The sequence below is a fragment of the Numida meleagris genome, chromosome 4 (genome assembly GCF_002078875.1).
Source record: "Numida meleagris isolate 19003 breed g44 Domestic line chromosome 4, NumMel1.0, whole genome shotgun sequence".
NCBI lineage: Eukaryota > Metazoa > Chordata > Aves > Galliformes > Numididae > Numida > Numida meleagris.
The window spans coordinates 51,068,700-51,085,256 of NC_034412.1; the positions used below are offsets into that span (position 1 = coordinate 51,068,700).

The 16,557-nt window shown below is 39.0% G+C and overlaps 1 protein-coding gene across 9 annotated transcripts in view; it reads right to left on the minus strand.

Moving 5' to 3' along the window:
- The window catches only part of PTPN13 (protein tyrosine phosphatase, non-receptor type 13), a 104,613-nt gene that overhangs the window by 61,994 nt on the left and 26,062 nt on the right, over window positions 1-16,557 (minus strand). For all 9 annotated transcript variants that reach the window (XM_021395171.1, XM_021395180.1, XM_021395173.1 and 6 more), the window contains exons 3-6: window positions 11,768-11,937; window positions 6,509-6,574; window positions 4,590-4,775; window positions 2,992-3,085 (exon numbers count right to left, since the gene is read on the minus strand). In XM_021395171.1, coding sequence (XP_021250846.1) covers window positions 2,992-3,085; window positions 4,590-4,775; window positions 6,509-6,574; window positions 11,768-11,937 — 516 coding nt within the window. The remainder of the gene's footprint in view (window positions 1-2,991; window positions 3,086-4,589; window positions 4,776-6,508; window positions 6,575-11,767; window positions 11,938-16,557) is intronic.

Below are 16,557 nucleotides of genomic sequence, written 5' to 3' on the forward strand. Positions count from 1 at the left end.
GTTTTTACCATTTCCATTTCTGCTGGCTAAGTCAGTTCCTAAATACTGTGTTCTGAGTAAGACTCAACTAAACAAATGCTCTGTACTATTAATTTAGAATAAATTACTTCTGCAGTCAGCCCTGCCATAAAGCTCATTCACCAAAATAACCACAGAAATTGAGTCATAAAAGAGATGGAAAATAAATTTAATTGGGGAGAATATGAACACAAAGCTATTTAAGAATTATATTTAAGATGTAAAGACAGAAATAAATAACTGAAAATATCCAACCTTGGTAAATATAAGGAGAGCAAGGTATCTAATTTCAACAAGCGAAGTAGAAAAATATTTCAATATGTTTGTTCTAAGCCTAGAGAAAAAGCCCCAGCAATTGTCATTTTGGATGACCATGGCATGGAAAACCAATCTTAAAGGTAATGCTTCCAACTTTCAAAGGCTGAAACTGGGAGCACATCACTCTTCAGCTAACCCGTCACCATATCCATGAACATAGCACAACTATACACAACTGCAGAACAGTACAGTGTCAATAGAGCAGAAAAAAAGGGCTCCATACTTTCCTAAGTTATTTTTGGTTTCCTTTTCGCATACCATTACTGCTTTTCTTAAACTGTAATCTGGTCTTCTCCTTGTGGCTGCTCACTCTGTGAGATCATTGTTGGTAGAATCAGTACAACATCCCAAAGTTCCCTTTTCCAGAAACCTAAAAGCTGTACTCTCAGGGCAGCTGATCTGTGTTCATATGGACAGAACTAGCGCCAGAAAATCAGCACGCTGCTGCAGAAAAAGAAATAATCCAGCGCTAAAAAGCCCTAAATCCAATGAGAGCTGTCAGTCATTAACCCAGAGACCCCTTTCACTGGGTCTCCTTCCTAACATTCAAACACAAAGCTCAGTATATCTGCCAAGTGGAACTGAAAATAGCTACAGCTGCTTTGGTTATGGGGACATTTTGTTTAGTTCTGTTCTGCAGTGTACTGATACTCTATATTCCCTGAGGACTGAGTAGAGGTTAAGGCATAGAGCTAAGACAGAAATACAGAGAATTAAGATGATGGTAGTAAAATGCATCAGGGAATGGGGCTGAAGTCAGAAGGTGCACTGGAAAAGTTTAGGGGGAACCAGGACAGGTTTAAGTCCTATAGGGCAAAAAGAGAATAGTAATCGGAGTTCCACAGGTACAGAGAAACTAAAACAGATTGGGATAGAAGCAGAACATGCCAAACAAAGTAAAAATAAGGAACAACAGACTTCAGTTTATCTCCTTTTCTGAAAATAAAGGCACAAACAGTGAAAAACAATAAAATACTTTTGTTATTCTAGCAGAAGCGGAGAAAGAAGCAAAACACCAAATTATTATTAAAAGCATACAGTCACTAAAAGACATTTTTGGTAGTTGACAGTTAGAGCTCCTAGTCTATACTCTCTGTAAGTAAAAGGCACAGTTCTCAGAAGAAGTTTCCACATTAAAAGAGAGGTTATTCAGCCTATCCTGAGCCAGAAAGCCATGCAGATACTGGTGGAGCTACAGTACCAATCTCCACAATTCAGTAAAATTTAAACAAAACCTTTTTTGTTAAGATACAGTTAAGACCGTGGGTTAAACAGGACTTCTGGAGATTTAAAAAAAAAAAAAAATTACTAAAAATCTTAGCCAGAAATTCATGGGTAGGAAAACTGTACAAAATAGAAAAAAAAAAACAACCTCAAAGCACAGAGAGACTTAAAAAAAAGAGAACTGAAGAAAAATAAAAGCAGAAGAGTAAAAGTGTTCAGTATTAGTGAAAAGAACAAAGAAAAGAAAAACTGGGGTCAACAACACGGTGAGAACAGATTAAAAACAACCTTGCTATGTCTTCAAAACTAAACAGATATTAATTCTGACCATCAACAAAACAGTTAATTTATGATAATCACGGGATCAAAAGCAGAACAGATAATGGAAATGAGAGCATGGACACTACCTAGCTTGAGGTAGTAGCCAAATGATAATGTGCTAACATCAAGTTCCACTACGCTACATAGCAAGCTATTAATTAAATTTAAGATGATGGGAATCCACTTGAAAAGCAAAATACAATTACAAAGTGAGGAATATGGAAGAAGCACATACTCTCAGAAGTATAAAGGTGTGTAAAGAAAACTTGAATGTAATAAAACTAGTAATTGGGATGGAATAGGGTCAAAGAACAAATTACTAATTTAACAAATCAAAACAGTAAGGTTCTGGTACAACCTTTAAAGAATTGGTGGGAACCAGGGAAGGAATTGAAAGGCTTAAGAAGTACACAGAAAGAAGGCATGATATTGTTAACAAATCCAACCAACAATACTGATCCATCCTAAGTCCTATCCTCCTCAAGGTCTGTTTATTGCTACAGAAAATACTCTGGGTAAGAAGACAATAAGAAAGAACCAAAACACCAAAGCTCTGAGAAGGCAGTCAGAGCAGTGCAGTTGTGTCAGAAAATGAGGAAACAGTTGTAGTAGACACTGTTCCTGAACACATACAGGTGTAGTGGAAGGGCTTGCAAATACTGACATATCACTTCTGTATCAAGAAGAAACCTGACTTAGTGCTATAACTTTTGTTCAACATTTACTGCTGGTAAATACACAGAGAGATAATATGTGGTGGCTGAAAACTATGCGTTTATGAAGTTGAGTATTTGTGGGAGACATCACATACTGGTACCAATATATTCTATTTACAGCTGAGCATTTTAGGGCAAGAGGAGCCTCAGCTGATTATCACATTGCACTGCCTGCATCACAGTGACTCAGAGTGGCCCAGCTGCTAGAACATAAAATGCTCCCAACAAGCCCCAGTAAGATCGGTCATCTGAAGAACACATCCTCCTGTCTGAAAAGCCTGGCTCAGAGCTGATGGCTCCGCTGCTCAATTATGTTGGCTGCAACATCTACCCAGCATACTTGGTCTTTCACAGGGCTACTATTCCCTGATCCTCACAGAAGTAGGGCACTTACCTGTGGGCAGTCCTTTTCCCCTCAGCCTTTCCCGAATTGCCTGGCTCCTATCTGGCTGCAATTTTTTATCTCCATTGCAAGAAAGTTGATCCACCTGGAAAACAGTCAGCAGCACAAAATCAGGAACACACCAGCTGGATTCAGCATGACTGTACTTCAGGATACGCGCTTGAGACCACTATGGCCAACACTAGCTGGCCAAGCCAGATCAGTCCCTCACATTGACCTCAGATGCCCTTCTCACACCTGCTGACAAGAGCAAGATGAGCAGAAAAGGAGAATATTTGCTAAGCAAAAAGGGACATTAAGAATCTAAAGGTGAATGACTCATTCTTCTCCCTGGTTGTTCCTGTAGCTCGTGGCCTGATTTAAGGTTTGGATTTTTATGTAATATCTTCAGTGACTAAGGCCTCGCAGGCCTTTGTTTTATTCCATCCCAAACCAGATCCATTTAGGAACTTGGTCCAAGAAATCAGATACTATGGCAAAGAGCACCAGGTTGACAGATATAACCTCACAGTCCAGACAGTGCTTTGTGGAGCTCAGGCTCAGTGCTGCTTCTACAGGCCGGTCATCAACAGCTTCCGCTGACTATTACACAAAAGCAGAGACCTATCACCTCATGCAGAAACTTCCAAACTAGATGTACAAAGAACCTATGTAATCATTAAATAACGATGGACATTTTTAAATGAGAGTACTCTGAGGTCAAATACTATTGTAATCTCAGTACTGTGTATCTAGACACTTGTTTTTTACATTCACATAACCCCTCTGAGATAGAAGCGTTCCTACAGTGTAAAACAAGATACAACTAAGATCATAATGGCATATAATCCCAGCAAAAACATACTGCTTGGCCTTTGTTGGAATTATAAACAGAACACAAGGAAAAAGAAGTACTGGGAAAAGAACAATCATAGTAATACTGATAACATAAGGCCTCTGACTGTTTTCAGAGCCTGAAATTATGTGGCTGTTCTGTAACTATGTTGTGATGGTTCACATGGAAGGAGAAGATGCCTCTGTCAAGAACAGAAACTTCACAGGACGACTTCACGCAGTACATTTCACTTCTTAAATCAGCTCAACACATTTATCATCATTTGACAATCAATTCCCCTAAAATAATCATATCCAAGGAGTGAGGAGAAGTGCAAGAGAATTGGCTCAGTCTTTCTCCCCATCAAACTGTGCCCCTCCAAAAGTCAATCATATGTTTAAAAAAAGAAAATTCACAGTCATCATTTTAGCAGCATTTTAAATAGTGACAGGTCTAGTGCTTGCCCTCAACTAATGTCTTTATCTACTTTTCTCCCAATGAGGACAACCATTTCAGAAAAGTATCTTCCTCAGAAACAACAGCTGTGAGTCGATATTCCAGAAGGAATTGTTGATTGCGCAAACTGGTAAGTGGAGAAAGAAACAATTCTCTCCTCCTGCGATTTCAGAATTTTTCTCCTTTCAGCATTCCCTCTCATCAGAATTACAGCACAGTAAAACAAGAGGAAGAATGACCATAACGTGACGTCGATTTAAGCATCTTTTCTCTCTTCCTGCCCATCTCCCTTAATCCTCAAATGCTTACGAAGACTTACCCCAGACAGGCTTCCCAAGACCAGTCTGACTAACTGCTTCACATATGAAAAAGATGGGGCACAGTTACTGTTCCTGATGTGAGCACTGCAGGCATCCAGAACGGTCCGTACAGATACTCGGGCATAAATGACATCTTCACACATGCCAAGGAGGATGCTGTTGAGATGATCTCCAAGTTTGATAGGCTAATGACAAACAAAAATGGACAGGAGGAGAGAATTAGTTTCAATAGCAACTTGCAGCACACACAGAAACAAAAGGCATTCAACATGATAAAAGGACTATTCATGAGATTTATTGCCTACATTAAGTGAATGCCAATGCAAAACTCATCATCCAGGTTTGGAGTAAATTAATTATTTTTGTTGGTTTTCAACATTCTGCCAGTCACAATCAAAAATTTAAAAAGTTATTGCAATGAGGATTTAAGTCTCTGTCCACTGATCCAGTGTTCAGTAATTCCACATTTCAATATTTTGTGCCAGCTGGGTTAGCATTTCTAAAGTCCAGTGGCACTACCAAAGATTATCAACAAAGTAGTAAGGACTAAAGCAGCAACAATGCTGATGAAGGAAGCAAAACCCCGTAGTTTCATGACAATGCCCACATGGCTGAGAACAATCTAGGTTTAATTCTTCTCTCCATGCAGTTAATCCAGCAATATCAGTGCAATATGATTCCACAGGATATGCAACAGTCAGTGTTAACACCTCTTCTCAGGTGCCACAAACACTTGAGACTTCAGCTGTCTGATCTGCAGCTGTCCCAGACAGAGTGGTCATCTCTCAGGCTCAGGCTCTGCCATTTGCTTTTTGACAAAAAGTATTTGCAGATAGCGTATGTCTCAAGATATTCTCCCAGTACTGCTTTGCTTAATACCGTCCCTTTCATCTACTAAAAGACAGGACAGCAAAGAAATGTGAAAGCTCTCTAAGAGAACCGTGGGGTTTAGGGGCAGGCATAGCAGATATTATAAAGAAGTATCTCTACAACAGCCACAGCATTGAATTCTCTGACTTCTGCATTCAGACAGCAACTTCTAAATTGCTAGACATAAGAATCCAACTACCACTCAGCTACATTAGAAATGGAGCACTTAAACTGCCAGACAGCCTTTCAAATTTCCTTCCTTACCCTCACACGTAACACCCATAAATGGGACCAAACCAAAACATGAAACAGAAATACCTTAACTCCCTGAGCTGCACGACACTGTCAAATCCCTCAGTAGCAAGTGTGCTATTAAATGCTCTCTCTACGCAGTTCACCTGATTTTCACCCTTTCTGACACTGACTGCTGACAGTTCACATGGAGTGGGAGGCAGCACCCAGGCAGCGGATGAATTACATGTTCCAGACTTCTTCCAAAATTGAGTGGTGGGTGTGGAAGATGACCTCTTGAGAAATAAGATGCGTCTCTAAGCAGTCTGCAACTGCATCTGCAGTGACTGACAAGTAAGTAGCAAGAGTTACTCCTTGTTCCAAACAACACATATCCTTTCTCAGCCATTGTGTAATGTAGCTGCATATGCTGAGTCCACACTCACCAAAGTAACAGCAGCAGAGATCACAAATTGCTTTACTGTGGGTAAAGCCATGTTACTTAAATGTTTGTTTTTATACTTAAGTCTGAACCAAAACAAATTATTTTCTCCTTTGTCAGCAGTATTAATTATAGCCTTTCAGCCTGTGACACTAAAGGACAGACCAACCTAGATATATCTTCACAGAAACAAACACTGTTCTGCAGGATAACAACAATACCCTCACGCATCACAGGAAATACCTCCAAGTACAGAAAAGAATCCATATTCTTCGGTGTCCCACGAGGACAGCCCACCATGTTCATTCACATGCAGCAGTGGTCACACAATCCAGTCTGAGACTGTGGTATCAAACAAAACCAAATGAAACTTACTTGGCTTTGAGGAACTTCATGGTCAGCTCCCCAGAAGAGGGTCATACCGAGAGAATAAATATGGACCTGTAGTAAGACAAAAGACATTTGTCAACTCAGGAGAGTTGAACTGGAAATGTAAAGCATCTTAAAGCAGAGCAAAGAAATCAGCGTCATTTTGCACATACACTTTCTTGTCAGTTAAGCTCAGCTGACTTTCAGATTTTTCTTCCCCTTTGCCATGAGGGCTAGAGAAGCAAATTCTACTGCAACAAAGTGGATGCATCTCATCAGTGCCTCTGTCCTCTTCGTTTAGCTTTAAAATTTCCTCTCATGTTGGAGGCAGAAGCCTGTGTAATCCATGCCAGCAGCCTCAGATGGGGCACAGATTACAAGGTGTTATCCAAGGCACCATAACACTTTGGTTTGAAGGCACGGGAGGCCTTGAAAGGACTCAGACAGCTTGCTGCTACTGCCAAGGGTCTGACAGGACTGAGATAGAGGGAAAAATTTGCAAGAGTATCAAGGTATAAAGCAGTCAACTTAATCTATCATTGATGATGTAAGATACAAATGCGTTAATCATTGTATCTATAACTAACAGCTAATATCAACAGCAGCGATATTAACATATGACTTTAACATATTAAGCTTATCTGGAGTTGTAATACAGCCTTCAAATACTGCAGATTTAAGACCGCAAATACACACAGTCCCTATAGGTCACTGTGTCACTTACGATACAGATAAGCAGCAACAGGAAAAAACAAGTTTTCTGGACTGTAAGGAACATACACTACTGATGAGTCTTGCTATCAGATTGACAGCAGTATCTGTGCAACTTTAAGCAAGAAGTTTTTTAAATAATTGTACAATGAACAGCAATTATGAGGACAGCTATCTATTAAGAATGAGTCACTGAAGGCAGTCTCTTCACCAGTGAAAAGCAATACATCTTACTTAAGTCCTAAATATACATGTTGACAAGCTCTGTCCAGGCCTAGGAACTTCATGTTAAGTTTCATAAAGTCACAACTGAGTGGACAAAGGCAACAGACTGATTTCACACAACCTGTGAAATGGTCATTTTCTTTATCCCATTCTACAGCTGTAGAATTGGTGGAAACTGCATGGCTAGAAGTAGCTGAAGGTTGGACATCAGAATTTATCTCTGTGCTGGGACGTCTCTTCATGTATAGACAACAAAATGTATTCTCAAGGACTCAGAAAAAGGATATACAAATGATTGCCTGCTTAGGCTAGACTCCTTGAAAGGTAGTACTGCATAACTGTTATCACTGCACTGCACAGACATGTAGCCCCAAACACATGTATGAGGCACGCTCAGATTTCTCTTATAAAACAGGAAATGTTTCCTTACAATGTATTCCAAAGAGCAGTACACAGCTCTGAGACAGGGTAAGGAAGTAATTACTAAATAAAAGTAGAAGCAAAATTGTACTAAAAATTGCTCTCTTGAATTCAATGTGTTTTATTCGTATAATATTGGAAATCAACGTACTCAGAGAAGCTCCAGTCTTATACTTCTGCCACTTGAATCCCATGCAGTGGTCCCTCTCCAGTTACTTGCAAGCTACTACTATATATAAAACAAAAATGTATCCACTACATACCACCTATCAAATGCATTGTTTCAGTTTAAAGTAACACCTTGCGCATTAAATCCTGCAACTTTCTCCTATTTCATACACCTTACATTCAAAGCTAGGTGAACAGACACACTGCTACCAGACTGGTGTTTGGCATGTCCCCCAACAGCCATAGCATAGGTGAGATAGTCAGGAGTACATGGGGGGATAGGAAATCCCACAGCAGTCTGTTCACCAGGTCATCACTGACTGAGCTTTGTGCAGCATTGCATCAGGCTCCTTACACGAGATAATGCAGGCATGAAAAAAGAGGCAAAAACCATCTATGAAAAATTGTGTTGCAAATAAATAAAAAAGTAAACAAAAAAAACCACCAAGCAATTTACTAATTTCAAACAATCAGTAAATAAGAGGTGGTTTTGCTTAGTAATACTGAATGAGAACAGATACTGAAAATATTCTGTTTCTCCACAAGACATAATCTTTGACTGCAGACGAACATAACATGCACCTCTTAAAAATTAAAGCAGTTATTCCGAAAATTTTACTTTATTGGAACTATTGTAAAACAAAGATAATTTCCACAATCTAGAAACCAATGCCAAACTCACTTCACAAAATCATTTTTCATTTTAACTTCAGCTATATTGTACTGCAGTTACATCAAATTTGTTTTATATTCAATTTGATTGAGTGTCCTAGAATAATCAGGAGGGTATTCATTGCCTGACCACTGTATTGTCTGACAGCCAGCTCTGCATATACTGTTCCATTGGGCTAGCAAGTGAGGCTGCTGCTGCAGAGCTGAATGCTATCCTGTCACTGTCTGGTCAGAGAGCAGAAGAAACAAGAAAACACAAAACCCAACTCCCAGACCAGACCTATTTCAGAACAAGATCCAAAGAGGAAAACACTCACATTTTAAATGAGTTTAGCAAACCACAAAAGTACAAATATATATACATATATATATGTTCGAAGCTAACGCAAAGCAAGACCTAAGAATCATGAAGTCAGCTCATATGGAGAAAAATAAATACTGTACACTCCAACATATAGTTTAATACTGATGTAAAGGGAAACAACTAGTAAAAAGAAACATGCGCAGGTGAATTATTGAACTGCCCTGGTGCCTTCAAATGCCATAATAGTACAAGGGTATTGATGCAATACAATGGAAAGAAACAAAAATAGATCATTATTTACAGTTCTGCGTTTATACCAGGGGAAAAATTTGCTTAGTTTGGCCAGGTTATTTTCCAAGCTAGGAGTTCTGCCACTGGTTTACCATTATTAGAGTGCTTTACCAGTATAGCTTTACAGTAAAGCTTCTGTGCCAAATTCACTTCTCTTTCTTGTTTCACGCAGTTTTCTCTTTTCACATAAGCAAGCAAATACATCCAAAAGGATGAGTATCGTGGAATAACTACATACAGATGTACCATCCAGTGCAGTTCCCACCTCAGGGGTTACAGACCAGCATCACAGACACTCCTGTCCTTTTCTTCCTGGCATGCTATCCAATGTAACTTCAACACAATACTACTGTATACTGTTGCCACCATGAAAACATGGTACTCTTTTTCTAACACAAAGGGACATTTCTAGGAATTCAAGAGAAGAATCTCCCTTATTTGACTATGGGATGAGTAAAATAACAGCTAACAACACAGACTGCGGCTGTCCTTAGCTGCACCCAGCCCCAGATGCTGCACTGGGAACGCCACTCTGTGATTCATCTGCAAAGTGTTAAATGAGAACAAGAACGGCAGCAGCAACACTTTTCTCAAATGTTTTAATATCATCCCACGGTATCCCCAAAGTTCATTTTTTACCCTTCTGCCCACAGTGTGGACAAAACGTGCAGAAATTTAGTGGAGTTCATTCATGAATCAAGTTAATTCATCCTAAACCCAAAGTCTGGAGCTTCAACCACAAACTAAAGGGTTTTGTTTAGTTAATAGGTGACTGTGAATAATTTGCTTATGTAAAGCCAAGGCTTATAAATTTCCACACACAGCTGTTTCCCAATGGAAACATCGTCACAATTGCTGCAGCCCAGAGTCTCATTTCCAGCAAGCAAAGTTGTGTTGCTGTCATGAAATAAACTCGCACAGCTGTAACCGGAGAAGATTTATCAGCACTATGTACATGCTGAATACCAGTCTTTGGTCATTGCTTATTGATATGCTCTCTGCCCACGTCTGCAGCCTACAAAGGTCCTACTGGTGGTTTCTCTCCTGAAGATTAAGAAACATCACAACGTGGCTTTTAATATTAAATGTTCTGAAAGAACACTGGCATGAAACAAAGAATGCCATCAGTTCTGAAGTTCATAAATGTGCCATTCAGAAACTTTTTTCTGATTTTTTTAAAGGCCTGTTTTGGATGTTAACCTCCCAGCTGACATTAGAGGCAATGTTACTGTCTTCAACAATGTTGTCTCTCCTGAAACAAGATAAACAATTCCAATGCTATGACTACAGAACTTGGCAGCTGTATTCTACTTTACTGAATCTGATCCTTGCATTCATTTCAGTGTTATTTTTACTTTTCTTTTAAAATTTTCGATTTACATTGCTGGCTGTCTGGTTTTGTCATAGATCAAATAATATACATTATTATGCCATTACATTTTACTATGCTGCAGAGATAGAAGAATGTCTCAAGAGCTTGTAACTGAGAAAGTAGTGATTTTCATCTGAAACAGTTGTAAAGAAAAGCAACTACATACAAGATTAGGGGAAAGAAGAAGTAACACACGCCATGTATTCTACAGACAGAAACATGTTTTAATAGTCCTTATGCATAGAACAGCAATCGATGCCAACACTTGCTTCCTTGGGTGTAAGAGCAGAGTGCTGTTCTTCCTGGAGAAATGTTGTCAAACGTCATACTCATTCTCAGTTTAAAATAATGCTAGCTTTGGCTCCTTTCCTTCCCTTAGGATTATTGATCTTGAGAAGCCAAGGAGACGGGAACAGAGCTCAGCTTCCTTGTTACTCCTGCCTCTAAATATTTTTGACAAGGACAAAGCAGAGCATTACCATTTGCAACAAATGGTTGTTAGGCAAACATCAGAGAAGCTATAGTCATTGTGACTTTTTGTATCAATGACCTGGAGCAGATTTTATACACAAATATTACTTACCTGATCATCAGTCCTTGTGGAAGAGGAGAAAAGGAAGGTGGAAAGGAACAATTCTACTCACAACCAATGAATACTTATAATAATTAAAAATAAAATAAAATTTCTGAGACAATCAAGAATATCCCATTTTTTGAAGTCCTAGCATGCTCGAGTAATTGTTTTGCTTACCTCTTACATGCTGTTTCCTTTGAAAGGAATTGCTGATGTTACTTTTAGAAAAACAAGGTGAAATGTTGCTTCCCATTAGTTAGATGGGCAGTGTAGGAATCATGAAGCCATTGCCCAAGCATGGCTGTTAGTAGAACACATGTGCAGGTCTGCACACAGACATTTTTTCCTTCAAGCACAGTACAGCCAGAATGTCTACTTCACTTACAAGGACAAAAAAAACAAGCAGGAGGGTCCCGCCCCTCTCCCAACAGAAATCAGCAAATCAAATCAAAGACACAAATCAAGAACTCTGCAAACAAAAAGGTCCATTTAAAGATAGCACTCTCTGCAGTGGAAGAGGTACAGTACCTTCTCAACATCCGAGAGAGATGACAGGGATTGGTTCTGCAGAACCTCGGGTGCTGTGAATGCTCGCAGGTCTTGGTGGGAAACATTGTCATCAGTAAATGATACACTGCCAGATGGAAGCAAGAGGAGAGACCATGGAGAAATGATGAATCCCAGAGCAGCAGGATCAGCTGTGTTTGAAAGAAGAAAAAAAAATCTGCAGATTAACATACAGTTGTGTCGTGCCATTTCTTGATGTAACTTTATTTGCTCAAACACATATTTAATATCAACATACTTCCTTTTTCACTTGTGGTGCTTCATAATCACTATAGTAATCCTACCCCCTCAACCCTCCCCCTTTCCTTTTTTCAAGTTGACAATTCTGTGTCAGTATTCATACCCCCAGGGTCATGCTCACAGATCTCCTATCCCCAGGTTATTTCACTTCTGAAACACCAAAAATGATCAAACGCTGTAGGAACCATGTCATGAAGGCCAACTCCTACAACAAGAATGGAGTTAATTGCTTTCCTAACAGTACCGGTGTAACAGCAACAATCTGGACAGAGAAGATAAGGTTAGCAGAGAAAAGGAAGGTTCTGTATTAGACTGGCTGGGCCAAACAGAAACGTTTTGGAGAACTTCCATTCCATCTAATCCAAAGAAAGAAATAATTTCACTACTGAAAAGAAGTAGAAGTCTAGCCAGCAGTGGAAGAAGGCAAAGAACTAACCTGAACCCTCCTTTAAGATTCTCCTTCCAAACTTTATTTTGAAATAGCAAAACAAGCACTGAAATCAGAGAACCAAACTGACCAATAAAACTTTCCTTTTCCACCTTCTTGAGCTGAAATTCTTTTTTCTACATCCCTCACAGCAAAACAGCTCCATTTCACCAAAGGAGGCACAAGCTTTTATCTCAGTAAAAATAAAAAGGGAACTCATTACTTTTCCAGAGACACTAAGACAGATGCTCTGTTTTCTACTGTATGATTTATCGAAGAGCTGGGGAAACATTTAAAAGGCTTAAAGGTCTTTCTCCTCTACATCATAAGCAAGAACTGCAGAATGATCGTTTCCCTCTTCATCATCACCACAAACAGCATTTTCCACTCTCCTATCAGTTTAGGATGTTCCTGCAGTGCTGGTGCCCAGGCTGTGCAACTATCTTGTAATCTAGAATATTTCTAATCTCCTAGCAAATGTATTGAATTACTGCATACAGGTATCAGATGTAAAAGGATCTACTGAGTAAGTCCTCCCATTTCTTCAACTCCCCTTCCTCCCAAAGCAGCTAAGAAATTGCTTTAGGGCTTCCCACATTCTATGATGTGGGAAGCAGGATGGTGTAATTAACTATTGAGTACAATTATACAGAAAAACATTCCCAACTTCAAACTCATGAAGCTCAATGAGCGTCCTCTCCTACCAGTGCACGCAGAGGAATTCATTCAGAAGAGAAGTCAACGTATACATTGTTGTCAAACCCTAAGCCTTGAAAGGAAAGAGAGACCATTAAGGTCAGAAATCAGTCCAAAATGTGCAGATCCTACAGACTCTGCTTTCATTCATTATTTCAAGTTTAAGCTCCTTTGAACCTGTAAAAACTTGCACTTCTCACTTCAAAATGTTTCTTCTTCATCAGCTTTTTTTTTTCCTGGAAGTTTTTAGAGCTTACAATTAAACAGAGAAGTTCACATTCAACAATAATTTAAACAAACAAAATAAAACACTCAAGTGATAAGTCAAAGCCAAAAAAAAAGCATAGAATGAACACTGTTTTGTTACGCTATTACTCATGTTTTTTTTTCTCTTTACAGTAATTTATATATGTACATATAAACATTTAAAAGTTTGTTATGGTTTTCCTAATTCATTTTAAAATGCCAGTGTGTTATGCTACTAGCCAGTATGAAAAGCTCCAGATTCACAGCACAGAAATGCTTTCTTCCTACTCTTTGTGACACGCAAGGGTGGCTCAGTCTTCTTGCCTCAAGGAAACATATTTTGCTGCTCTGGCTTTGTTCTCTGGATCTTAAACAGATCAGTAATTACTGCAGTAGGCATCTCTGATCATGGTGGCTGAATCAATTCAAGCTCTTGTACAGAACTGCTGAGTTCCCCATAGAGATCAGAGCACTTTGTCACAAACAGCAAAACCCACATTCACACTCCAAACAAAAGCACCCTAAAACCATACAGAATCCAAACACAGAACTCTACATGATGATCTCTCTCTTCTTGGAAAGAAGAGAGAATATACAATAACAACAAATAAATTTGGGCAAGAGAAGAAAATGTTAACTTTATGCAGACATTAATAATGAATTCTTACACTGCAGCACACACATCACTTCTTCCTCGGGGCAATCTGACTGCCCCCTGGCTACAAAATGGTTTAAGCCTAGCATCACTTGCATTAGCCATGACAAACATCTTCTTGATACAGAAGTAAAAATAATCAGTTGTGTCCAAGATGATGGTTTCACTGCAATGTATTACAAGACACAGGGCAAGAATTAAACAAGATCTTATCTTCATTCACCTTCTCTTAGTATGTTAAGCTTCCAAAGTTGGAGTTCAGTCTCATAATATGAGAACTTTTCAAATATTTAAAATTACAAACAAGATGAGCTGAAGAAAACTCACTGAACAAGAACCTGAAACACCAAATATGGCAAAAGTAAAAGAAAGGCATTACAGCCAACTGAATTAGACAGACTGTTAACATAAGAAGGAAAATGACGTGATCTTCCACTCCCAGCCCCAAAGACATTTTGCACTGTAACTCTTACCCTGCTTCCTCCAAAACAAACAGAACAACTGCTATTCACTGCTGTGGCGGTACACAGAGATGCTAAACTGAAGAAGTATAGAGATGAAGAGACCCCTCCCATCAGGCATTATATTATTAGGTGTTACATTATATTGCAAAACACTTCTAGAAAGAAAACATAAGCTGGCCACTAACTTCCCAAAGTAACACTGCAACTAACTACTGGATTTTGTCTAGCTGTGTGTTCACTGTTACAAAAATAAACATTGAAAAATACTTTAAGGTTTCTGCTTAAAAGCCCCAACTTGAGTAAAGATGAGGCTTTATCCCTAATGATTTGTACCATGAAGACTTTAAATAACTCTGAAATCCTTATATTCTGAAGCATAGTACAGAAATCAGAGTTTATGGGAATGGAAATGTGTTTTAGCTCTAACAGTACTAAAAATCAACTCATTTAGCCTGAAGTCTTGCAAATAATGCTTTAATCCATCTCTAGAGTATGATTTTGTCCCCGTAGATGGAAAGGTTGAATTTACTGATCCATGTAAAATACTGCCATCTACATTCTACAGTCTGCATGATTTGAAGCTACTTACAATGAATGCAGTTAAGAGTAGAAAAGGGGTTGATTTTGCCAAAATTCTTTTGTTGGCACTTTCTTAGCTTCATCTTTTAGCACCTTTTAACCAGTATATTGGACCAGACTGCCTACATCATAATCTTCAACCTATGTTTAGAAAGGATGAGAATAAAAACAATTCATTCTCTTTTTCCTTTCTTGAGGCATCCACAACAAACCAAAGCTCCTACTATGCAAATTTATCCAAAGAATAATATTTTCAAGTGATTTCTCTTCCATCTCCCTGTCTGTACCCTGAAAAAAATCATAGAATTGTTTGAGTTGGAAGGGACCCTTAAAGGCCATCTAGTACAACTCCCCTACAATGAACAGGGACACCTACAGCTACATCAGGTGCTAATCTTCTGTAAGACTGAAAGAGGAGAATTTTTGAGAGTGGTAAGGGAAATCAATTCCCCAGAATAAAGGCAAAAACAACACAAAGAGATCTGAGCCCCTCTTTCAGAAGCACTCAATTCAGGGTATGACTCCTGGTCAATTGTATGTCCAGGAGGCTTTCAGCTGCGCTGGAGATGCCAGCCCTCTGAGTTAACTCTGGAAGTATGCAGCGTGGTAACAAAACCCTTGTGAGAGCACAGCTTATCATCAATGCCAAGACACAAATAAATAGTATGGCCTTACTTAAAAGGAGAGACTGAACTGGTTTTGAGTGCAATAAAAACTGGAAGATTATTCAGCTAATATCATCTGCCAAACAAATTGAGGACTTTGAAAACAGTCTTTCAAACAGTTTAACAGCGCACAAGTAGCCAAAGCAAAAGAACCCAAACAATATTATAAGAGAGAGAAAGTTCAGGCAGTAGTTTAAAATTGATCAATGTTACAATATCGATGATTGGTAATTCTGAACTCCTAAACTATTAATACAATTCAAGCTTTAATTGTGTTTTCTCCTACTTTTTCTCCCTTAGGCCATAGCCATTGGCAAAACTGGTAGGAAATGACATACATAAAGTAGAAAAAACAATCTACTCAAATCTGCCAGCAATGGGTGGCTGGAAAATGTGGATTTTTCCCACTCTTATCAACAAGAACCCATTCCATCTCCTCTTCCCCAACCACTCAGCTCCAATTACCAGGACTCACCACTAGTTTCCACCAACATCTTTCACTTCGCCTCCTTGCCTTTCATTACATTCACCCAAGCTAGAGAGCATGCAACGGGATGACTCAACAAGATTTACAGGTGCCCGAAAAAGCACCACTGTCTTTCTTCACATGCACTTTCAGATGGTATAACTTTTCTTTCTAGAAGGAGTTTTCCATTTACATTTTTGTAAAGTGACTGTATTTACCCAGCCCGCTCTCCTATTAGCAGAACTGTTTTCTCCCCTTCTCTTCTTCCTACACTGAGCACATTGTTTGATTTGAACCGCATGGTGTAACTACT